Genomic DNA, 26,753 nt, shown 5'->3' with positions numbered 1-26,753 from the left:
ATAATTCTAGTTTTCTATTTATTATATAATTTTTACTTATGTATAATATAATTATGATTATAATTATGATATCCGGTTTTTACCGTTGTTTTGTAAAAGAATTCTCTTGCTGGAATTACGTATTTATGTTAGGAAGGTAGAAAAATGCTGCACAGTTTTATTGTACGCATTCATTTTTTAATATAGTAATATCGAAACCCCGAGTATATAAATTAATCGATTTGTCACGAAATAATTGTGCATTATGTCTTTTATTATTACGTAATGGATCTTTTGCTGCATGAATCTGAAGATTCTTTCGATTTTTCCATCGTCCTTATTTTGCTAGATGATCTATCACTCTTTGTGTCCTTACATCGGCATTGATTCGGTATGCTTGCACTTGATTTGGAGCTTGCCGAGACTCGCGATGTACATTTGCAAACGGGTGTTCTTTCTTCGCGCGTTTCTTTTTTGGAACCTTTACTTCGATCAGAAGCAACTGACGGCGGTTTCTGATTACCTATCGTTAATAAATCAACAAATATGAATTGCAATAACATGTAAGATTTACATTGCTCTGATAAATCTGTGTTTTACTTTGTCATACATTTAAGAATATAATATACTTACTTGTACATGATGAACTAGATTTTTTAGAGGATCGTGCAGTCTGATCCATCACGACACTTCCATCAGCCTCTGCTTTTCGCGAAGATAATTTGTCCGCATCCTCATTGGGCACGCTACGTGTCGAGCTAGCGGCTCTTTCTGATTCATCCTCTTGAACTGGCACGCTCTTGGAATCCTTTAAGACCTCGGATGGACGTTTCCATATTATAATTGATCCATCAGCGCTTGCTGTTACTATATGCTTGCCGTCCGTACTGAACTTACACGCGGTGATTATCGCGGCGTGGGAAGTACCAACGTGGGTGAGATCCGCGCTATTATACTCCCAGATTTTGATGGTGCAATCATTGGAACCAGTAACGAAGCATCGACCATCCAAACTGATGTCTACGCAATTCATCGTTCCGGCGCTCGAGCCTTCGATCTCCCGTACTAACGAACCGTCCAGAGTCTCCCTCGATCAGTGCCGCATGTCAAGATCTGAATGCCGTCGGGCGTAAATTGTGCCATCATAAACATCGTGTTTCCTATGAGAATGTGTTTCCTGGTGCAGCGTCTGTTATGAAAGAACCCGGTAAAATTCACTCTTACACCCCAACTTAATTAATATTTTTACAAGCGAAACTTACATTATGTCCCAAACAACGCACGTGCCATCCGTACTCGAACTTATCAGATCCTCGTTGTTGCTTGAGATATGCAAAGACGTTATCGGACCCCGATGTTCCTTCAGTATATTAATCAATTGCCGCACGTCAGTTTTTATGTCCCATATACGCACCTGGAAATCAGATAAGTTAAACGGTAAAATTTATTGGTGTGTAATGCATAATTAATACGAATAGATGTTAATTTTTCCGCAGGAAAAGAATTAGCCGATCAGATTCGATTGAGCGAAGTAAATTACCTGGCCGTCGCAGCCGCCGCTAATCAGCGTAGTATCGTCGCTCGTGATGGCAATCGTCGATATGGCTTTCGTATGAGCGTTATGAATAGAAAAAAATAAGTCCCCGTTGTGCGACGAGAACGCTCTTATTATGCCGTCGTTCCAGGCTGATACATGTAAACAATAAAAATGTTTCTTTTAGTTTAAACACGAGGCCTGTTCTTCTTCCATGCCCTGAACTTCTTGAATAGTCCATCTTTCTTCTTTTTCTTTTCACATCGGAGAGAAAAAGACAAAAATGAACCGTGTAAAAAAATTCAGTTCTGGAATATGGAAAAAAGAACGGTGACTCGATAGCGTACAAAAATTATAATAAATTGCAACCGTTAAGTCTTTGAAACATAAACGGGGAACTTCCGATGAATGAAAGATTTTACATGCATGAAGATTAATAATCTCAGATAATTGCACGGATAATAACATAAGGAAGAGTTACAATTCCTGATTTATATAATACTTGAATTTTTTGTTAAAATTTTCGATAATACAAATATAAATATGACTGGCTATACGTACCAGAAAGCAGCATTTGATCATCACGTGCGAACTGTAGACTGGAGCAAATGAAATTCGCTACGGTGACACGAACTCTCTCCTTCTGCTTTTCCAGTAGCCACAACCTGATGTCGTTCTTGCTGCCTGTTGCGAATACCTCCGAATGATTGCTGCGACATTAAAGCGACGTTAATCGATTCGATCAACCAACATGTAGTTGCAAAATTTCCTTACCGTGGAAACGCGATGCTATATATGCAGCTGGTGTGACACGTGACGAGCAGACGCATATCTGTGAAATTTGACAGCTTTATTTGATAGATCTCGCACCAGGATGTCCCAACCAGAACGAATTCGTTTAAATGGAGAACCATGGATGTTATAGCGCTACACACGTTTTCTTTTTGATGCTGATTAATAAAAAAGGATAATAATTACGATTTCAGTCATCATAAATTCTTTGCAAGTCATGTGTATATTGCCAACTTTCGTCATTAATTTTTGTTTTTGTAATTCCACGTTTTGCAATATCTTTATATATCTTTCCCTTCCTTCGTCTTTGTTGACCGCAAGGTCACTTTCTACTTCTTTCTTATAATGTATCTGCCGTGAAGTGACTTGAACGACTTACAGTGAGTATCTGCGGTGTATTGGGAAACTTCGACGGCTGCTTGTGCGTTCGGCTCTCTTTCCTGCTTATTATTTGGATCAACTCGATGGTACCGTCACCAGTACCGACTACCAGTTTTCCATCCTTCAGAAGCAGCAGGCTCTTCACTCCGCCTGCGTACAGATCGCCCTCGCCCATCTTCATCTTCCTCGGGTCGCGCGTTATCTTCGAGTAGCAGCCGATCATCACCGGCAAACACGCCGGTTCTCCGCATTGCAGATTGTCACGCAAATTTAACCTGAGAAAGAAGAGACGATAAACGAAGATAAAACGTAGTGATACGGCAATTAAAAGATAGATATTAATTGAAGAGCTGTGAGTACTAATTTTTCCATAGGCATCTCCAAGGTTGGCAAGTAACGCGTTACTTGTAACGCCGTTACTTTGTTGATCGTTACCTTGTTATAATAACAATTTGATAATGACATTGTGAATTTTTTATGATGGTAATGCTAACATCAGAGTTAGAAAAGTCAATCGTTACTTATAATGGATTGAAAAAGTCATTCGTTACTGAAAAAAATAACTCCTAATTTGTAACGCGTTACTTTTTAGTAACGAGTAACGTTACGCGTTACTCGTTATACTTATAATTTTTTCGGTGTAACGCATAATAGTGACAAGTTACTTTTCAAAGTGATTTTTCTAACTTTAGTACAACCTTAGCGTTTAGTCAGTTAGCGTTATCGTCATAAAAAATTGCAACATCGTCATCAAATTGTTTACTATAAAAAGTAACGACAAAGTAACTGAAAAGTAACGTTTGCCAACCCTGGGCATCTCTATAAAGCTGATAGCAAAGCGTGTCTCAGCAAAATCTGTGATTGCTTATGATGCTGACAACTTGCCTTCAAACTAGATTTGTCTTCAACGATTTCGAATATACCGACATTGTAGCAACATGCAGACACCAATGTGTATACGTATTGCCAGTAGTTTAACAGCAAGATAGCTACATCAATGTTATCTTGCGTTATCGGCAATATGACAGCATTGTATACATGATGGCAATAGTACGAATTTTGACGATTTTAAAGTTAAAGTCGGCAAATTGCTGGCAAGTTAATTGCTACTCAATGTTATCACATCGTGAAGGCATCAAATTGCCAACAAATGACTCAATTGCTGCAATTCTGGTAGCAACACGTACTTAACAATGCATACTTAGCAAGCAATATGCCAGCAACAAGACAAACACGTTGCTATCTGGGTATGTGACCTTGCTTTAATGATATCGCCGGAAGAAGTGCCGCAGTAGACGATCTCGTCCTTTTCGTCTACGGCTATGCAGTTGATGAGACGCTTCAATTTGCCCACTTCCACGTCGAGATTGTGCACTCGACGCTTCTCCGCCTCGATCCACCAGATCTTCAGCGTCCTGTCGCCCGCGCTAACGAAGCACTCGCCGTGAAGATGCGCTCTCGTAATACTATATGCGTTACCGCTCGTATCGTTGCTGGCGAATGAACCTGCGGAGGATTGTTTCTCAATATTTGATATAAATTTGCGGATTAAATTTGTACCGTACAAATTGTTTGCAAAAAAATTTCGTTTTCGCGGAGAAATTTCTGTATATATATTTCTTCAATCATATATTATATATACACATCTGCTTGAGATTCTTCTGGCAGATTTGTATGGATATTGATAAAAAGATTAAGGTATGGTACCGCAAATTAAAGAATTCTTTTCGACGTCCCAGATAATTACGTTGCCGTCGTCTCTGCCACCGAGACTCACGAGGAAGTCGCTATTACAAGTAAAACATAGGTCCACGATGCCGACCTTGTGCGTCTCGTAACTGCCTTTCATCGTGCCTTCCATGTAATTCCACACAATCACCATGGCCTGTGACACGAAGATGTAATCGGTGAAATCAAATATAATTGAATTGCATATGAGAATATTAAGATGTATACGTACCTTGAAACCGAGATGATTGTTCTGTCCGGAAGCGACGTATTCACCGCACGGAGAGACACACAATGTCGAGACATTATTTGTGTGACCGCTGAGAAATCGTTGCTCGCCAGTTTCGATGTTCCTTATGACGACCTTGTAGCCCATCGGATAGAGAAGGTGCTTCTCATCCGGATGCAATTGCAGAGAGTTCTTCGTTATACCTTAAAAAAAGATTGAAGGACATTGGAAAGATAAAATATAATGGAAGAATGTAAAGTTATTAATCATGGAAGAAGTACAAAGTGGCATATGAGTAATTAATTAATTTCATTTAGAAATATATGCAAATAAAAGCATTATGCTATATAAAATCTCGATTTATCGTTGTTCTTAGAGGAAGGTCACCGATACTGACATTAGGTCTCCTAAAGCAACATCCCCTTATTTCTTAGAAACTAACCTTTGCACCTTATTAATACTAATAAAAACGTGATCTGTTTAGCTAATTAAAGAAATACAAACTCATAATTCATATATTTGTGGCTTATTTCTATATCAAATCAACTAAAAGCAAATTCTATGAATCCGAGATGAAAATTCTTACGGTGTTCTTTTGCAAATTGCGTAATTAAAATAATAGTAACTGTATTATTGATAATATTATGTCATTTTAAATGTTTATAGTTTCATAAAATAGTTTTCTTTACAGAATAGGATATATATCTTTATTTATAAAATGGGAATGTTGGCATTATTGCCTACTATGTCAGTTTTGGAGCCCATTTTGTCAGACGCTCATTTTTGCATAACTTACGAAAAACTTAATTATTGCAAAATTGCAAATGGTGTTATAAAAAATGCTTATACTATCTGATAGAAGACACTTTTTAGTTTGTATTTATGTTTTTGAAGTTGTATTTTTACTTTTTGTTTAAGAAATATTGTCTAAAAACAAAGTGGTATGTCGGTGTCAGTGACCTATCCTCTATACATTTTTCAGAAAGTTAAATCTTGTAAAATTCAAGTTCCTCGGTTTTCTATAAACTCGACTGATGTCACTCAATTAGACTTTATTAATTTTATATATTTTTTATGAATTCATTGAACTAAATTTATTTAATTACTTATTTAAATAAATCCGTTTTGAATTTGATAGAAATTGAATTCTAGTTGTTTGAAATCATATAAAGGATAAGATGAATAATACTGTTTTTTGTACAAACCGTCAAACGTGATCATTCCAATCGTTTCAAGATCCTGAGGCTCCATATCGCTCCGTTCATCAACTTTACGATAAATGTATTAAGAATATACTAGGCTGTGAAAAGTATGAAGTTGCGAAAGCGACGTAAACAGCGTCACCGTGGTGATAAATTGATTGTTTGTGCACCCCGTGCATTTCGTCAATCCTTTGAAGTTTTTTTATTCTGTAAAATTACTTTTATCTCTTCAAAAAAGTATAAAAAAGATGTCAAGTATTTTTTATTATTTCTTTTAATACAAAGAAAAAATTTAAAAATAGTATAACTTTAAAAATATCGTAGGAATATCTTTTGCGACATAAAAATAAATTTAAAAACGTTAAAAATAAATAATTAAAAATAATATTCATAATTTGTAAGTCTCAAGGTTTCGTAATATCCATACTTATATGTATTTATATATGTATATTATATTTATAATATGCATATTTTTTGTAGAGATATATTTTCGATCGTCGATATTACAGTTTTTGTGTATATCGATTTAGCTTTCAACTTTCTATTCCAGCCGCAATATCGGAAGGAGCATATGACTTTTTCAAATATATTCGTGATACATCATTTTACAATTAACACTCTTAATTAATCTTGAATTAGATAATTTGATTTAAATTAAGTAACGAGATAATTACGATAAAAATAAGCTTTATCTATCTCAATAAAATTCGACAATAATAAACAAATATCTTTTTCTTTCAATTATAAGATATCATTTTGTATAATTTATTTATACAATATTATTATCTGTATTTTTTGTAATCTCTATATAAAATAAAAAAAATATAACTTAATAGAATTATAGATTAGATTATAGACAGATATTACAAAAACGTAATTTTTTATATGAGATATTAATCACGCTTGGAGAACTTCGTGGATCGTCGATTCTATCTTGGTCACAAACGATTGAAATATCATTGCCGTCGCATTGGAAAATGTATCAGATTCAGTGGCCTTGTGGCCTCAAAAGAGATAATTAGCATCGATATCGCGATCAATATCAGACGCTTTGCCGGCATAGAAAAAAAAAATAGAGTTGCATGAATCAGAATTTATATACGAGGACCCGACAGTACGTTTGCCATGAGATAGTACGTGAATAGAATTCGTCAGGTCGACTATTATTATTATACGGAAGACAAGTGGTCACCACGTCGAAGGCAAATAGTCCCTGTGAAGGACTTCAGATCTGTACTTTCTAAAACTTTCAGAGTGAATACTCTGAAGAGTGAAATCACTCGCTCTTAAAGATTGAAAATTAAATCACTCTTTTCCAAGACTGGCTTAATTTATTCTTTAAAATGAGATTCTATTCTAAAGAATTTAGTGAGTAAGAAAAAAACGTCTTCCTGTCGTTTTTCAATTTGAACAAAAATTTGAATAAATTCATGGAAAATAATTGCCGATTCCGTTCAAAGTCAGAAAACCGATCCATAATTAACTCGCTCCGAAACACAAAGTACATTTCCTTGTAAAAAATATGAAATGATGAAATTGGCGCGTATCCCCTCCGTTGTTAACTAATACGTTATCGTCGCGTGTCGACGTTAACAAGGTTCAACGGCTGCACGGAAAAAACAGTTCGGGAAATACCAGTACACCTACTAGTATACCTCAAAAACGTCGTGCACGCGGTCGATTCACGGCCGAGATCGGGCTTATCGCCTCCTCGCAGCTCGTACCTTGCGTTTCTCTTACGTTCCCCACCCTGGATAATGTGCGACGAGCACATGCAGATATAAAAGCGAACTTACGAGGGTGCCGGATTCAGTTGCTCGCGACACGTGTGTACGATTTGGAGACGAGGCAAAAGGAGAAGTGACAGCTTTGTATTTCGGAGCTCTTTGTGACCCTTGAAAGCGAAAGGGCGACTTTCGAGTAGGAAGGGACAAGAAAAGCAAAAAAAGCCGCCCCTGTTGCTTCATCCCCCCGGGATTTCAACAATTGGCGATTAGAAGAGATTTCGTCGTATTCCTCAAGGATAATTAATCTCCCAAGGATGATTTCCTTGTTGAAAATGTGCTGTAAGTACGATCTCCCGTCGTAATCTCGCGCGCGAGTCTTTCGCCTTATGCACTAAAAAACGAGCCCGGTAATACAGCTACCAAATGTTGAGTGAAATAATTCCAATCAAATGTTTGATTAATATAACTAAGAATAATTTTATTTTTCTAAATATTTAGTAAATATATATTTTGCCAAGTAGCAAACATAACGTAATAATTATAATCAACTTTTTTTTATAATATTTACTAAAGATTTATAGAAAAATAAAATTATTTTCAGTTATATTATAATCGAACATCTGATTGGAATTATTTCATTCAACATTTGGTAGCAATTACATGCAAAACGCAAGATTTTTTTTTCGGTGCGCGTTTCCCTCCGCGTATTTACCTTCTGATTAAACGTTGCATGTTCGATCGATCCTCTTTTTTTATTCATCAGATTCTGAGCGATTTGCAAATTAACGATTATTTCATCGATCACAGCGGATCTTTGCGGTTGCGCGCGCAAATGATTTGTTTCACCGATATCAGAAGTTGTCGAGTACCAAAGCCGATGTGGCAGAGAAAAATATTCAGAAAAAGTCGATAATATCATTGAATGTCGTAAGTTATTTTGTAATCTCTCGAGTGGATAATACAGCTACGAAGTTATCGCGATGATCTGAAAACCGCGGTATGAAAAATCCAATTGAAGTGCGTCCTATTTCATACATGATCTCTAGTAGCAAATTAATAATAAATGTTGGCCCAATATTGGCTCAATATATCTTCAATGTTTAATCAATGCATCGCCAATAAATTGTTATTAAGGATGTGCATATGGAAAGAATGATTATGTTAAAATATTTAAAAATTTAACTAGATACAGATCTGAAAATAATTTTGTTGGATCATTAAAAATTTATGTAGAGAGAGAAAGAGAGAGAGAGAACGCTAAAACGTTAATGACACAGCAAATACAGCAAATAGTTTTAACATTTTAGCAGTTTAGATATCCTAATTCCTAAATAATTTATTTTGATGAGCCAATCAAAATTATTTGCAGGTCTGTATCTAGCTAAACTTTTAGATACTTCAACAAAATTGTTCTTTCCGTGTGTAATACAAATTATGTCTGTCGAATACAAATTAATTCGTCGTTGGCGATCTATAAATGGACGCCAGCGATTCATTAATTCAATTTTTCGAAGGGAAAATGAACATTTCATAAATTTTGATGAGAAACAATTATAATTATAAAGTAACGTGCTGATATAAAAATGGAGACAGAATTATAATTGAATTATATAGTGTCAATATGTTAAGATACCATAAATAGAATTATGCGCATGACTAGCTCAAAATTGTATCTTCCCGAAAATATGGTCGTAATTTGCAAATACAGTTGTTGGTACCTTCCCATTTATTTCATAAAAACAATAACACAAAAAAATAATAATTTTTATTTTATTTTATAATAAAAGCAAATAATAATAATTTTAATGTATAAAATTAACCCTCTTTGAACCAGATGAAAAATCAACATGGCGATATATGGGGTTCATACCCCATGCTGTACTTTACTATAAATATTAATTTAGTATGACTAGCAACGTCACATTACAGCTACACGAAATGGCAACTTGCGCGAAATACATTTTAAGAAGTTATTATAGAAGTTTACATCTTGTTGGGGTATATTACACTTCACCTAATTCACTGAAGGTTAATAAGTTTTATAGAGACGTAAAGAAAAGTGAGAGAGAGAACTGTAAAATCTGTCATCATCCGTCGAAAACGCAACACCGTCACAAAAGGATCATCAATTGTTAGAAATCCCAATTTGTCAAATCCACAGTCGCGATCTGTTGGCTTTCACGTTCGCCTGATCGCAAGAAATGCCTTGACATTAATTGCGATCCATTCGTTTGCCCAGATCACTTCCTGACATTCACGCGTGGCAGAACGCGGGGTGCTACGATCCGCGTCAATAATTAATCGTTCCCTTTAGCTGAAATGGGAACGTGGCAAAGGATCGGCGGCACAAAAAGCTATCGGGAAAGGTGAAAAGAAATCCAGGAAGTTCCAATCGTTGTCTCTATTTGTCGACTGTCGGTCGCGCCCGAGATTTTTCTCTTCTCTCACCTTTCTCTCGCGAACCTTGACAGTAACTGTAATGTGACCGCGTAACGAGTGGCTTCCGGAAATCGTCGACTGTATCACATCCCTCTGCGGAGATCGCATTTTCTTTCACATTCCTCACAAATGGAAGGCATGCGAGACACGAATGTCCATTCTTGTTTATGTGACACCCATGAATCATGCGTTCGTTACGAGACGAAACGTGCGATTACAGATCTTTCGCGAGTCGCTGTATATATTAAGTTGGACAAAAAAGTCTTCTCATTTTTTCTCAATAAATGGCTTTTGTCAAGCGTAACGTGATTATGTACTCAATGAGAACGGCGTGATGAGGCTATCTGAAAAATGGCAGGAAATAGTCGAAGAAACATTCAGTACCTCACTTAATGAAGTTTTGATTTTAAATGTAAAACTTAATTTTATGATTTTCTTTAAAAGGTAAATAAGAAGACTCCAACGCGATATTAACAAAAAATAGCTCATGAAAGATAGATTTCATGGAAAAAGTTTCTGATATTCCTGCTATCTTAAAATTATATTTTAAGATTCAATTTAATATAATATTTGAAATAATCGGTCATATAAAAACTTTGCATACATGACAAGTTATATTATAATAAAGTTTGTAAGTTTATATTCTTGAAAATGATTTAAACAATCCTTAGAAAATACTATATTTTAATTATTATTTAATTTATGATATTTCTAACTATATATTTAATACATGTTATCTAAATGCTTAAATGTTGTTTCACGCGGATCGTAATTGTTTTTTAAACCATGTGCTTTTTTGCGCACTTTCCGTTCTTTTTCACTGAACAATGAGTCATGGCATGGCACATAATTTTCCATAAAACTTTATTTTATTTCCGTTATAAATATTACATCCAAAATATGTGTTTCTTAAATTTACTTCGCACTAAAAAACACAACAATTTAACTGTAAATAAATCAAATGTCAAACAATTTTCAGCAAACTCTCGCGGAGATTCGTACTTTTCACTCTCTTTTGTACTTCCCGAAGGAAAAAAAATATACGATTGATCATCCAAGGAACACACATAAAAATAAACAAAAATCAAAATGACTTTATTTAAAAATTAAATTAAATAAATAGTCAAATTTTGTAATAAAAAATTACATCATTTTGACTTTTATAACGTCAAAATAAATTTTAACTTTGGTTTGACTTGGTGTGTTCCTTGGGCATCTGCCAAACATCGACGACGTTTCGCGCTCGCGGTTCTTGGTTTTAACACACGACGTAAACTGGATAATTCCCGCACTGCGCGTTTGCACTATAGTTGCTTGTCACGTTAATTTTCAGATGTTTAATTACCAAGTCGTTTGTTCGAGAATAACGAAGGATCACGGGGCTGATTACAGTAATTAAATTGCGAGCTCGTATGCCTGTCCGTTTCGCCTCGGCATCACGGCACAGCCACGGAAACGAACGTCTCGTTATCATCATCTTGACAAATCAATGTCGAAACAGTTAATAAATTACAGTAGTAAGAAAGTGCGAGGGAGGGGGAACAACATTATCGGTAAAGTCTTTGTTAGCCTCTTCGGGCACTTTCCGCGTATCGCATAGATAAGATAGCGCCCGGCGGCAAGCGATCGGCATTCTTCATAAGCAATGTCAAACAAAAAGCTATTTTTCACACGGCGTCGATTACAGTAAAGTGACAGCCTTTTTGCACGCTGCATTGCCCACCGAATTAAAATTCCAGCTTAGTTCACGGCAACAAAGTTGTTGATACTGAAAGACCGCGCCTTGTCCATTGTAAGACCATCGTTCACGCTTCACACACAAATCGAAGGTTTTGATAGGAAAAACAATCTGGAAAAAAACGGAGAAATTCGTGGGCTATTGCATTTTACTGCGTTTTACCGTCGCGATTAGTCATTTATTTACTGCAAAGAGACAATATAAACGACTTGATAAGAGCATTTTTACGGAGAGTCCTAATGAATCGATCTAATTGCCACTTAATAATGACTACAAAAAAGATATGAAGTTCGATAAACTCAATTCTCACTCATCTCACGATTGATTGCAGTTTTTTTCGAAGCCCTTATCGATCAATCACGGTTTTTAACTCTTTCAGACATATACATTTTATTCAGACGTGTACATTTCCAGGTAGCAAGTTGAATTGTCGTCATTTGATGTGAAATGACGTTATTTGATATCAAAATGATGATAAATAAAATCAGCTTGCTACTTGGGTTGTAACGTACAATAAATTTGAAGACACTATCCGTTGAAATGTATTTAATTCTATCGACATTATTTGAAACTAGATATGTACAACAATGTATTTGTTAGAAAAATAGTCAAATAAAGAAAATTTCTTAATTTTTAAGTATATTCAGGATTGGGTAAGTTAACTTTTTTTTTTAATAAGTTTAAGTTAAAGTTAACAGCCTTGAAAATTTAATTTAATTAAAATACAAGTTAATCCATAATGAAATTAACTGAATTAAAAGTTTAAGTTAATAAAAAAGTAATTGAAAAGTTAAAAGTTAAATTTGGTTCGAACGAACAACCAAAAAAAAAAAAAAGAAAAAAGAAATATGATGAAATTTGACCATTTTACATAATTTTTCGTATTTTTCCTTTTTCATATTTTCTTTTCTCCTTCTCATATTTCAGCATATTTATTAAAGAATCTGGTTATATTTGTTCACAAATAACGATTATACAATATAAAATTATTAAATTATATACTCATTATCCTCTCGTATTGTGTCTGAGGATTGACTAAAAAAAAATCAAATTAAAAATTAATAGTTACCAATAAAATGTAACTAAATTGAGTTAAAAAGTTAAGAGTCTAAAATGTAACTAAGTTAAGTTAAAATTAATTAACTTTTTAACATAACTTTTATCTTTTTAACTTAGCACTATCCAACCCTGAGTATAATGTTTTTAAATTACTTATTAAAGCACCCTTGAATTAAATTTAAAAAATTTAATATGTTTCCATTAAAATCAGTTCCGAAGGGCGATGTTTGTCGAAGTTATATGGTAAATGCTCTCGTGAGACCGGTAAATGAGATTTGTTCCAATGTAATGCCGGCAATCAACGATACCACAAACTATTGTTATTATTTTATTACTGATATTACTTTCGTATCTCCGGGATGATAATCCGATGAGCCTGCTTAAGTTGACAGACAGTGATACCGCGGAATCTACTGTATTATTTTTGCGCGATTTCCGGGAAGTTTTCGAAAATAATTAGGTTGATGCGATTTTTTTCTTATGAATTTATTGCCCGTATTCATAATCAGGCCTTATATTTAAGGCTTCCTTAAATTTATCTTCAGATACTCTACGAATTATTTCATTGGCTAATGAGCATCTAAAGATAAGTTTAAGGAAGCCTTAAGTACAAAATCTAACTAGGAATACGGGTATATGACTCGATCGTTGGGTCAACTGATGCAGATGCATTTATCTTGCTTACTTGGGCACATATACGTCATCTCTCGCGTGTGCAGCACGTTTGCATAAACTTTACGCAATACACGGGAATCATGCGCCGCGAAATTCGGTCGCTCTCGCCGCGTTCCGGCGCTTTTGTAAATTAAGAGAGATTGCGTGACAGCGATATGAAGTACATAAAACATTATTTCTGATTACGCTCGTCCGTTCGATGTGTCCACATCGGAAAACTCGCGACTTCGATTTCACGGTGGCGAATAAAGTTCGAGCGTGTAACAAAAAGTCAACAAAAAAGTCGCACCAAGCTTGCGATCAGCCTGCGACTAATGTAGAACCAGTTTAATGTATTCGATTATATTGTTTATTTTATATCTTTAATCTTTTTAATTTAAGTATTTTTAATTAAAGTATTTTTTTAATATGACATAATCATGCAGAATTTATAATGTTAATTCCCATTAGCCCATTTCTTTATTTGATATATTGATATGTAGATATACATCGGATCCGTTCGAGATGCACGTGAAGCAACCTTCTCGTCCGTTCGCCTCGACTCTTCGCGAGAAGAGAGACTCTACGATCGCACGAGAGAATTATATCACAATTTTGGCGGAAACGACACGCGGAGGAGGGCATCTCTCTATCTCTAGTGACAATTTATTGACGATATATTAATTAAACGTTGGGAATATATTGGGCCAATAATGTGCCAATAAATTGTGCGATTTGGGATGTCCTTTTAACGTAACTTTATATGAAAAGTTATTGAGAATATTTTGCACGCTCAATTCTCAACTACCGCGACAATGTCTAGTTTCCATCGAAATCTTCAATTTGATTCCACTACGTGTGATGCAGATTAAATTTAGAATGTTATTTTCATTGGAAGTAGAGACTTTATGAAAAGGGAGTGAAATAAGTGTAGTCAAACACATTTAAGCCGACTTAAATTCGGTTCTACGTCGCATTAGGTGCTTCGGCAGAAATTAGACTATTGTTTACGTGGCTTATCTTACAGTATAAATACTATAAATTAAGTAATCGGAACAATTGACTCGCATTCGCGCGATGCACTCATCATATCTTTGTGGAGCGCGTTTTATCGTGGAGTTCCATATTGATGCTTGATTAATAAATAAAGAGAAGATAAGCGTAGAGGAAACAAAGTAGTTCGAAATTACAAGTATCTTGCTGTGCCAAATATATCGCACGACGATTAATGCGACAAAAGCGAGTTACACGTTCGTGGAGAGTTGACAAAATTTTTTATATATACCCGTTTTACTACCTGTCGATATAACGGTGAGATATTTTTGACATTACGAATTAATAACGCCGATAATTTATCGTTGAATACTAATGATTCTGTCATAGTAAGGAAGACTGATAACATAATATAATATATGTCGTATTTATTTTTAAAGTCTAATGATACATGTATATATGTACAATGTTTTTAATAAGTTATATCTTTGATATATAAACGTTAATCTATTCAATTCAACTAGGATTTGTTTGAAAAGAAATTGTTTATTATACATTAATAATGCATAAACGAGTAATTTTCAATAATGTGAAAAATAACTATTGATAAAGAAATTGTACTGATTAGGTGCATGGAAACTTTTTGAATCTTTCTACGTAGTTTTTATCAGTATATGTCTTGTTGCCAATGAATAATTTTACTAATGAATTATTTTATGTCTTGTTTTAACTAATTTTAATGATAAATCATTAATTACAGCGTTATTTAATAATATACTATAAAACTCCCAATTTTTTTATATTTACATAATATTTCATGTCTAACTGTATTTATTTTTTAAATAATTTTCCTTTCAAAATCATATAATAAACAATTTCATCATAATTCAATAATATTTTATTTCTTAAATCTGCTATTTAGGATTTACCATTTTAATCTATCCATTTTCGATTTAAAGGAAGATTTCAAGAATTAAAATAAAAGAAATTCCGAAATGAAAATCATCTCCACGTATATTTAGAAATCCGAATCGCAGCGCACAAGGACTGAGTAATCGCGACTGATTTAAATAGCAGTTATCAGGATGATAAAAATATAATTTCGTAAGTCCGATGATGTTGCGTTTCGCCATTTCTCCCATTAAAACGTAGTAGGTAATCCCGCGGATTTGCGCGTCTTGCGCGATTCGTGCGATCTCTGAAATCCCACAAAATCTTTACGACAACGTATCGTAAATCAGCGTTGTTGTGCGTATATGTCGTAAGTTTATTTTTCGCCAATTCACACCGGAGAAGCAACTCCGACGGAGATATCGCGCAGATATGTCAGATATTTCGATAATGATCTGATTTACCTGCGCTTCGATTCTTTAGCGCTCAAGAGGGAAGGGAAAAAATGAAGAATTCACTCTAATTCTCGAAAATTTATGAACGATGTCGTTGTATTGCGAGAATAACTGTCGCTTATCTTCCTGTGATCATTCATTTGTCTCGGGTAATTAAAGTTAGTGACAACTAAATCAATGATTACGCGTAAAATCAATGACTATCAATCTTGTCGACATACAATAGTAGTTAAGTCATCGATATCAAGAGTGCATATCTTGTAAGTCCTGTAATAGTAACTCAAGGAACACACCGAGAGAAATGACTTTATTTTAATATCATGAAAGTCAAAATGATGATTCTTTAAATCAGATTTATTCTCATCGGTCTAAATTTGTATCATACTGATGATTTTTTGTTACAAAATTTGACTGTTTATTGACATTAAGAATCAAAGTAAAGTCATTTTGATTTTTTGTTGACTTTTATGTGTTCCTTTTGGGAAGTTTAATAATAGTCCAGGTAAGGCCACCGCTCAAGCAGAACAATAAGTCATTATGATGTCAAAATGACTCCAAAATAATCATTAAAAGTTATTTTTCAATCATTTCCGATTCATTTTAATGTCATTTTGTAGGGTTGGATAAGTTAACTTTTTTTTTTACTAAGTTCAGTTAAAGTTAACAGCCTTGAAAATTTAACTTAATTAAAATACAAGTTAACTCATAATGAAATTAATTGAATTAAAAGTTAAGTTAATAAAAAAAGTAATTGAAAAGTTAAAAATTAAATTTGATCTGAACGAATAACCCCCCCCCCAAAAAAAGAAAAAAAAAATTTGACCATTTTACATAATTTTTCGTACTTTTCCTTTCTCATAACATATTTATTAAAGAATCTGGTTATTATTTATGTTCACAAATAACGATTATACAATATATAATTACTAAATTATATACTTATTATCCTCGCATTATGTCTGAGGATTGACTTAAAAAAAATCGAATTAAAAATTAATAGTTGCCGATAAAATGTAACTAAATTAAATTAAAAAGTTAAGAGTCTAAAATGTAACTAAATTAAGTTAAAATTGATTAACTTTTTAACTTAACTTTTATCTTTTTAACTTAGCACTACCCTGTCATTTTGACGTTATCGTGACTTGTTCTGCTTGGGCGTGCTCTGTCTATCGGGCTCGCTCGATCGAGTTTCTCCCCTTTCACGCATATGCGTGAGTGAACGTGGCGGGAATAATGAAAAAGAAACAACGGGATATCGGTGAAAAGAAGGGGGGAAAAAAGAGGAAGTGTTACGATTCGAGGTGCGCGCGTATCTGAGAAAACGATATGCCAGATTTGCGCCTCTATTGCGTCAATCGAGAACGTGTATTGTGTGCACGGCACACAACCTATTATATAAGTTATGTTTAATATCAATAATCGGCGAACACGTTTAACAGTGTTTTCCGTAATGCGAAGTAAACAAAGAATCGCTATCTCGAACGTGTCGCAATGATCGCCTGATTACGAATCGAATGAGTGCGCGAGCGCACCTCTCCTTTTTTCTCCCTTTTCCTTTCTTTTCCGCCTACGGGTGAAGGCGAACTCCCCGACTTCAGGAATTTTTCCTGTTCCCGATCGTGAGAGGCTACTGGGTCACCGTCTTCCACGAAAATAAACCTCCCTCTCGTTCCGCGTCGTAACTATAACTATCGATCAAGTCGACAGTCTGACGATTTTCGCAAGACACACATGTCAAGATTTTTTGTGACGATGAGATTTTTGCAAGACGTATGTGGTATATTTCCGCAGACCGCTTTTCCCAAGGCGAGAGACACTCGTGCGGTTTTCCCCGTGTATTCGCGATTCTACCACGAGGAAAGTTCAGAAGACTCGGCCAGTAGGAGTAATTAATCAGATAACGAACAGAATATAGCACCAATCGCGAATACTTGGAATTTTTATTTATTTGATGATTAATTATAAGCGAACAACTTTTCCAAGTTTCCCTCATTACCTCTCGCTTAGTTTCGCGTTGGACGGTCTTGCTATTTTTATACGATAAAAGTGTTTCCGACCACAAAATTACAAATTTATTATCGTAAGGATTACTTCGCTTACAGCAAAAGATTATCAACAATAATATAATTGGAAGCACGGATATGCAGATATGATCGACTGATCAAACATTGCATGGCAATATGGAGATAAGCGCGAAATAGATAAACGAAGGGAATATCCGAGAAAAACACATAGAGAGATGTACTTACAGATAACGAAGCTTCGTTTTTAATTGATTTCGAGTGGAGCTTCAACAAAATGTCAGAAGCTTTCTACAATAAGTCATTATTAAGCTTTAAGGCAGGTATTCATAGTGGATCTTCTTATTTTGAGACGGTCTTAAGTAATGTCTTAAGATTATAATATGTGTGTGATTGACTTATGAGCAATTAAGCCATATAAGAAATTGATCGATCGTAGTCGATTATTCTTCTCACATTCAACTGTGACTAGTCAGTTTCTTATAGCTTAAGACATAGGCCGGTATTCATAGTCCATTCTTATTTTAAGACTGTCTTAAGTAACGTCTTAAGATGCTAAAAAAGCTCTCTGGCTGATATTCATAGTCAGATCTTATATTTAAGACCGTCTTAAGTTCAGCCTTGAGGTGTCATGAACCAATCAAAGGGCCGCATTAGCATCTTAAAACATTACTTAATAGGATCTTGAAATAAGAATCGACTATGAATACCGGCCTCTGATTGTTTTACGATATCTTAAGACAGTATTTAAGACGGACTTAAATATAAGAGCTTAAATATGAGACGTCGATTCTTATATTTGAGAGTGTCTTAAGTACAGTCTTAAGATATCATAAGACAATCAGAGAGCTTTTTTAGCATCTTAAAACGTTACTTAAGATAATCTTAAAATAAGAACGGACTATACCGGCCTATGTATCTTAAGTCATAAGAAACTGATTAGTCACAGTTGAATATGAGAAGAATAATCAACTATGATCGATCAATTTCTTATGGCTTAAGATTTAAAGCTTAATAGGTAATAACTTATCATTAACGTTTTCAATAATAATGGCCTATCTTTTCTTGAGACGTACATTGCAAATGATGTACGCAATTTGTTAGAAATACAAGTAGCTGAGACTGTGATCTCATTTTTACCTCGAAAAAAAAAACGTGTTCTAGCATGTCGATTGTTCTTTACGTAAATAACATGGCTAACGGGATCCAGGTAGAATTTTTACTCGTTTGCCGTCGAGGTGTGTGTATCCTGGAAGATGTGCCTTCGAAGGCGCCAACGAGGAAAGTTCGAAGTCGCGTACGAGGAAAAAATAACGATCAGCTAGACGAGTGATGATTGTCAAACTGCCGTCACTATGATAGGCAAAGGTCAATCGAGGAAGATAGGTTTCGATCGCGAAATCGGAATTCCCAAGCAGAACACGTCATCATGATAAAATGATGTCAAAATGATTGCTAAAAGTTACTTTTCAATCGGTAACGATTTATTTTAACGTCATTTTGATGTTATCGTGACTTGTTTTTGTGCTTGGGACTCTCGCGGGTTTTTTCGTATCAGAATAGAAATTGAGATTGAGATTGAATCTGACCAATTAAAGCAAAGTTCACTAATTTGATATTTGTTTTCTTTCTTTTAATTGGTTAAATTTGAATCCATATCTCACTCTCAATCTTTAGTCCGATACTGTAAACATAATCCAGGTAAAACCAAAGTCAAACACAAAATAACAAGATCAAGATGACATCAAATAGTCATCATTTAAAAAAAATTAATCATGATGATATTCAATATATTTTTGACAATTTTTAAGTTAATTTTTAGTTAAAAAAGAATTTAAAAATCATTGTCAAGAATTCACCACGAAATCGTAAAAAGTATATCGATCAATAATATCCTTTATAATCCTTTTTTTATTGTCTGCTACTTGATATCATCTTGATTTCGTATTCTATCCAGAAAAAGAGACGTCGCTTTATTGCAATCCTTGTGAAATTATCGAAGAGACGGAAGGCTGAAACATTGATCGGAAAACGCTTCCGTTCCTTTCTATTGCAACACAATCGAGTCGCAGCATTCACCGAGAACGCGGGACATACCTCCTACAACGAGATGTCATTATATTGTTGGGACACGTGTGTGCGTGCATGCGTACGTGATCGCACGCGGGCGGACAGCCGCGGAATAGAAAACGCGTGGCCGAAGGTTCATTCACCAAATCGAAGGAAACTACCGCGCGAAGGTTGAACGGACTGTCGTGTGTGAAGAAGTCCTGTCGTCCTCGCAATATCGATATCAGAAAAATCACGCTTCTTTCGCAACATACGGAAAATATATTGCTTTTATCAGCAATATCACATTTAAAAACGATACAAAATCAATATCTTTTTTATTAAAGCCGAGGTATATTTCTTGGAATCTCCTTTTGCGAGTTATTATCGCAACGTTTTTGTGTGAGTCACGAACGATTAGTAGAATAGCAAAAACTCAAGTACATAAAAGTCAATAAAAAATCAAAATGACTTTATTTTGTATTCGTAATAATAAACAGTAAAATTTCGTAAAAAAAAATTTTAACTTTTAGTTCCTTGGTAAAATAACGTTTTGTAAAAACTTCGTTAAGCGAGCAATTTATTTCTACAAAAAAATTTCTACAAAGAAAAAACATATCGGTGATAACAGAAATAAACGATAACTATCGGATAACAAAGTCAAGATAAATGCACGGTAAGGCGATCTAAGTCCATTAAAGCGTAAATTGTCGTGGAAAATGCGTAATAACTTCTGTATGCGCGAATAGATTAACTCATAATATCTTAAGATCTACTCGACACGTGTTGGCGGGTTGCATTTAGAATCGTTATCTGGATGCCCAGGTCTCGTTTTATTTTTATTTTTTCGATGAACAACAAGGCTAAAACGATACCTGGATGCATTCTTACACAACTCTGCATTATCTCCTAATTATATATTTGTAAATAATACAAGAACAAACGATGTAGAAATTTTTATTTAAAAAAATTTTAAGTAATTTTTAACAGTTATATGATATTTTTCATTATCTCTATAGATTCTTGTGCAACAAAAACTGCACGTTTAAAATTGAGCAACGTAATTTTGTACGTAATTAGTGCTTGCCTTAATCACATGATAAAATTAATCGGTTAAATTTTCGGAATGACAGAATTATGTTTATTTCTATCAAAGTATATTAACTTTAATTTCGGTTCAATTTCCTCTTTATAATTTTCTAAGTCTTAGAAAAACTAGAAAAAGATAAAAAGTAAGTTAAACTAAGAAAGTTAATCTACAGTGATAGAAACAGATATCAATGATGTAGAATTCATGAAAATTGCAGGCGGCCGACTGTCGCAACGATGGATATTTGCTTTCATGGGGTTTTTGGCGATCCTGAATGCCTACACGATGAGAGTCTGCCTTTCGATCACTATTACGGAAATGGCGGTTTCAATAGAACATAATTATACAGACGATACTTGTCGATATGATCTTACTGAGAAAGAAAATGGAACTGCAGTAAATTCGACAAAAGTGAAATATGATTGGGATGAACGTACGCAGGTAAAAGATATCTTACACGAAATCATAAATTAATGATATCAAAGTGTGCTTTCATGTTTTACCTCTTTACTTTTAGGATAAGAGCATCACGATAAACGAAATGTCGGCTGATTTTTGTGTCTTTTTTCGCTCAAAGATAATCACTCACATGAAATATGATACAATTTTAATTGTTTTCTATACAAACAATTAAATATACAACAATTAGTCTCGACACAGATACAACAGACACTTTGTCTATCCCCACACAGCACATTTTGTTCTTTAGAAAGAAAAACGTAGATTTTTCTCTGGACGTTCTGTACTGTATGAGTGTATTCTTGCTCTAAATTTACTTATTATTATTTTATTTTTGTCCTTGTGTTTTACTCTTCTTTATTTATTTTTGTATCTTTATTTTCATATCTTTTTCAGGGCCTTATCCTCTCTTCCTTCTTCTGGGGCTACATCCTCACGCACATACCAGGCGGAATACTTTCTGAGAAATTCGGCGGCAAATACACCCTCAGTCTTGGCATTCTCTCAACAGCGATATTCACCTTGTTGACACCGTTAGTGGTCCAATGGGGCGATGCGGTCGGTCTGATCGTGCTGCGGATTTTCATGGGTCTCGGCGAAGGCACGACCTTCCCAGCGTTGAATGCCTTGCTGGCGCAATGGACGCCGCCGGAGGAGAGATCGATAATCGGTTCGTTGGTATTCGCTGGCGCCCAGCTCGGTACAGTGTTCGCCAATCTGGTGTCTGGCCTGATCCTGCACGAGTACGAGTGGCCCGCGGTCTTCTACGTGTTCGGCAGCATTGGCGTGCTGTGGTTTGTTGTGTTCGTGCTAATTTGCTACAGCAACCCGTACGAGCACCCGTTCATCTCCGAGCGCGAGGTCAAGTTTCTACACGAACGTATGAACGAACACACTCATACGAAACCGCCGCCCGTGCCCTGGCGGCACATGTTGCGCTCGGGGCCCCTTTGGGCCCTGATCGCCGCCCAGATCGGCCATGACTGGGGTTTCTTCACCTTGGTTACCGATCTGCCCAAGTACATGAGTAGCGTGCTTAAATACTCCATCAAGAGCAACGGCCTGGTCTCTGCGTTACCCTACCTCGTCATGTGGTTCTGTAGCATAGGATCGTCCTGGCTAGCCGACTGGATGATCATCAAGGGCATCATGTCGCGCACCAACGTGCGGAAACTCGGCACCACGATCGCCTCCATAGGCCCGGGAATCTTTATTATCGCCGCCTCCTACTCTTCGTGCGACCGAACGCTGGTGGTAGCCATGTTCACCATTGGCATGGCTCTAATGGGTACGTATACGCAGATTTCTATTCCTCGGATAATATTACTGCAAGGTGAACGCGAATGCATGAATCGAAGGATTCCATTGCTTTTTCAAATACATTGTTAAATATCAAAAGAGCAATGATAACCCACTCCTTGAGTTAAATAATATTTTGTCATTTTTAACCTCCATGAGTATAAAAATGTAAATCGATCCATTTCTGCGGATAGTTCCAACGTAATTAACATCTGTATTAACGTATGCACTTAGCAAATAAACTAAATTTAAGTTAAATTCAATATACTTCTTGAGTTAAATTGTTTAACTCTATCATTTTATTGTACAGAAACAGTGACAATTAACCTGAGAAATGATTAAAAATAACTCAAATTGGGTATAATTTAACATTATGAATTTAACAGTGCATATTTCTTCTTGTCTGAAGGTACCTTCTACCCCGGAATGAAAGTCAACGGGTTAGACCTGTCTCCCAATTACTCCGGCACTCTGATGGCGTTGGTGAATGGAATGGGCGCCCTCACTGGGATCATTACACCGTACATCGTCGGAGAGTTGGCGTCCGAACAAACGATGACCCAATGGCGAAACGTCTTCTGGATCGTCCTGGCTGTCTTCATCCTAACGAACGCGATCTTCATCGCGTATGCCAGCGGCGAGGTTCAGTACTGGAACGATCCTGATTTCGTCATACGAGATCGGGAGGAAAGGTCGCGCAAGAAGAAGGACAAAAAGGCGAAATTGGCAGAAAAAGCATGAAAACCTCATTTCCGACGCTTTTCCTCGCGGTGCCTCATAGAGTGATTTTAATATACGAGAAGCAACCGGACTTGTTAATAATCTCGTGATCATCACGGGACATCGTCCTTTCTCGACGCACTCTTAAGGTCCGCCGCGTCGTTTCGCCACAACTTTCAACAAAGATCTCACATCCGCGTGAGGGAAAGATCCCCGAGAAAGATGCGCGTTAACACCTCTCGCTCGTAATCCTTGAATAATAATTTACGCGTGGCTTTAAATCGCGTGGTGCCGGAATGCATCTCGAGTTCACGTCAACCCGTATCGCGAACGCTGAATGTACCGGCGACGTTTACGCAAGCGAGCCTTTTCGTCGTGAAAGGGGAAATTGTAAATTAAAGCCGATAGATCAACAGCGATTGTACATATTACGTAGGGTTTAAGTAAATGTACAGTATAAATATAATTTAATTGAATAAAACACTGTGCGTATCTCTATTTCTATTAGTCGAATCGGGTTCTTTCCGGACAATCTCAGAGAATTCGATTCGGTGAATTTTATTACGAAAGAGCGATTATATTGGCGAGTTATTCAGTCATATTTAGACTGTGCGGCTATCATCTAATGGCTCAGAATACAAATGAGATACTTTAAGGCGTGCATATCAACCTGTCAACTTTCTATCGGTATATGCGCTGTGTATGACAAATGTGTACGACAGATATGCAGTGTACATGATATGCCCTTTAAAAATACACTACGATCATGTAAAATGCGATGTAAAATATTTCGCTTCATCGAATAAATAAATAAGCAACGGTTTCGGCCAGCAGCTTTATTCTAAAAAAATATACAAAAATGTTTGGAAAATCTATTAAATGTATAATACACAGTTAAATAAGGATTAAGTTACTATTGCTCAAAAGAGCGATTCGATCCTTTGAGTTAAAGAAATAACATTTTGTTATTTTTAACTTCCATCTGTAACTTCCAAAATATTAATCCATTTCTGTAGTTAATTTCAAAGTAAACAACAGCCATATTAATGTGTATACTTAATAGATAATAAACTAAATTTTTGAGTCAAATTTAGTACATTTTCTTGCCTCAAATTGAGTCATAATTTAACATGGTAACTTTAACAGTGTATATACACTATATGTATACTACAGTATTTTTGTATTATGTGATATTTTTCGAGAAAAGATCCCAGGGCATCCATGAAAATCTACGATTTTATGCCCTAATTAAATGTGTTAAAATTCCATTTGACGCGTAATATTGCTATTTTAAATGCTATAATTTAAAAATGAGCTAATTACGAAAGCATGCAAATCTTCGCAATTGCATCCGTCTCTCGCTAAAATCAAAAGTGTACTTTATCGAAGAATGACGCAAAAACGGTATGCAAATTGAGGAATAATTGACGTGCTCACCAATGACCGTTTGAGGTTTTTGTCGCTTAACGTCATTCGCAAAATGCGCACATCACTGATATATATCGCGAAAAATTTCATTTTTTGCAGTTACTTTCGTGCTCACTTCTTACCATGCATATTTGGAAGGTTAACGAGTAAATGTATCTTGTAAAAGTATTGACAAATACGCGACGCGGCTTAAATAAATCGCTAATTAAGTTTTTATCATATCATGCCAGCTTATTAATTCATCAATGATCCATATCACGGTTCATGAACCGTTACGAGATTCAAAAATTATTCTCTATTGTCATCCTTTCATGACTTCACAATTTACGATTTTATCGATATCGATATTTTCTCTGAAAAGGAAATAAAGTCTCAGAAAGCAGAAATTTAAGTTTTATGCACCAGGAAGCAAAATTGAAGATATTTTAGATATATAACAGGAAAGAAAAAAATTTTTTCGATAATATTCAAAATATATCAATAGATAAATTATGCGGTCCTCGTAGCCGACATCAGATTTATATTATGGTTTAGCTAAATTTTAGCTTTCGCTGAGATTTTTTTGAATAACACGCCAAGGATACTTAAATTTGTCAATTAAGAGTCAATTAAACTGTTTTGATAAGAAATATTACTATTAATATAAATGCAGATATGCAAGTGCAAATAGGAGAGTGTAATTTTTCGATAAGATTACGATGTAACAGGATGTGTGTCTAGGGTCGTCGAAATTATTTCTTCGAGCGACTCATTTCGAGTTTATTTACGACTTTACGTAATCGACAGTGGGATCGTAAGAGATGATAAACGACGTAACAATATTATAAGAAGGTCGAACGGGATTTTTCGTAGTTCCACGTAAGTAATTAATTCTTCGATTATAGTATCGCATCCGATAAACATGAAGAATCGTCCAATAGCTCGTCGGCCGATTGAAATCGGACATAATTGAGGGTATAAAAAACTTTATATTTTTTTCGGACTCGACTTCCTCTACGTTCCTTGTCTTTTATCTTGTGAGTGTAAGTTATAGATTTAAAGTTGCACGCGTGATAAGAGCCGATTGGACATAATTCCAAACAAGTGGACATCTCGCTTATCTCGTTATGTAAAATTATATAGATACATAATATATGATAAATTATATAATATAAATAATTTATATTTAATTATATAATATATATGTATTGACTGATGCAACCAATTAAAAATGCTATGCCATATTTTACCATCTAATTTGCTGCAGCAGCCAATCTTTTTTTCAGTGTATATATAATATAAATATATATAATATATATAAAACATATAAACTATATGTATTATATAAAAAGTTCTCACGTAATTTAAAGAGCTTATGTCTCACTCGCTCGAGTCTCATTCAAATCCATGACATTTGGTATATTTAGATAAATTACGGGCTCGGGCAAGCATATATGTTATTATGTGTATTGTACATATTAATGACAACGGCCACCCACCCACAATTATGCACTACCTGATTTTAACGAGCCCCTCACGCAGGCGGCATTTGTTTCTTCAAAGTAAACGTTTAATTAGGCACCGCCCACATCCGCGGGTGTTTTTCCCACGAGAGAGACGCGTGGACCGCGCGTTACGCGCCAACGATCACATGGACGACTAAATTTGTAACGCTCCTTGCGGAAACACCTGAATTTTTATACCGAAGGTATTTCGCGAGAAATGCAATTTTTGCAAGGATTGCGTGTAAACGCAGAAAATGTGGTTCGGCAAAAAGACGTTGTTGCATAAGCGTCAAGACCTGCTTTGCTTTATATGCATTTTATACACCGTGCTCTCCTTTCCCTCTTCCTCACCTCGAAATCCGAATGTGTACGTTCTATAGATAATATATACGTCAATGCGCT

At 35.4% G+C, this 26,753-nt stretch overlaps 2 protein-coding genes across 3 annotated transcripts; one reads left to right on the top strand and one right to left on the bottom strand.

The window, feature by feature from the left end:
* Window positions 1-2: 2 nt before the first annotated feature.
* LOC108724704 (cilia- and flagella-associated protein 52) lies at window positions 3-6,042 on the bottom strand. The gene is given in 12 exon segments (XM_018451265.1): window positions 3-502; window positions 613-1,068; window positions 1,071-1,168; window positions 1,242-1,393; window positions 1,520-1,665; window positions 2,075-2,223; window positions 2,288-2,463; window positions 2,685-2,961; window positions 3,943-4,192; window positions 4,394-4,571; window positions 4,647-4,846; window positions 5,849-6,042. Coding segments are annotated over 12 exon segments (2,373 nt in total). The 5' UTR covers window positions 5,895-6,042; the 3' UTR covers window positions 3-257.
* Window positions 6,043-7,510: 1,468 nt separating this feature from the next.
* Window positions 7,511-24,349, top strand: LOC108724705 (putative inorganic phosphate cotransporter). 2 transcript variants are annotated; one of them, XM_018451266.1, is made up of 4 exons: window positions 7,511-7,911; window positions 21,179-21,402; window positions 21,817-22,708; window positions 23,129-24,349. In XM_018451266.1, the coding sequence occupies exons 1-4, from the start codon at window positions 7,887-7,889 to the stop codon at window positions 23,458-23,460; spliced, it is 1,473 nt and encodes a 490-aa protein (XP_018306768.1). In that variant the 5' UTR covers window positions 7,511-7,886; the 3' UTR covers window positions 23,461-24,349. The 2 variants fall into 2 exon arrangements, with proteins under 2 accessions (XP_018306768.1, XP_018306769.1); XM_018451267.1 differs by lacking the exon at window positions 7,511-7,911 and adding an exon at window positions 20,505-20,547.
* The last annotated feature ends 2,404 nt before the right edge of the window (window positions 24,350-26,753 follow it).

The sequence above is a fragment of the Mycetomoellerius zeteki genome, unplaced genomic scaffold (assembly GCF_001594055.1).
Source record: "Mycetomoellerius zeteki isolate Tzet28-1 unplaced genomic scaffold, Tzet1.0 scaffold31, whole genome shotgun sequence".
Taxonomy (NCBI): domain Eukaryota; kingdom Metazoa; phylum Arthropoda; class Insecta; order Hymenoptera; family Formicidae; genus Mycetomoellerius; species Mycetomoellerius zeteki.
Note: the sequence above shows the minus strand (reverse complement) of the source record. Positions and strands in the feature narration are given on the sequence as shown.

Coding starts and splice junctions, on each gene's coding strand:
- LOC108724705 (XM_018451266.1), top strand. CDS start 7,887: ATGATTTCCTTGTTGAAAATGTGCT. Junction 7,912..21,178: donor TTCCTTGTTGAAAATGTGCT/GTAAGTACGATC, acceptor TGAAAATTGCAG/GCGGCCGACTGTCGCAACGA. Junction 21,403..21,816: donor ATTGGGATGAACGTACGCAG/GTAAAAGATATC, acceptor TATCTTTTTCAG/GGCCTTATCCTCTCTTCCTT.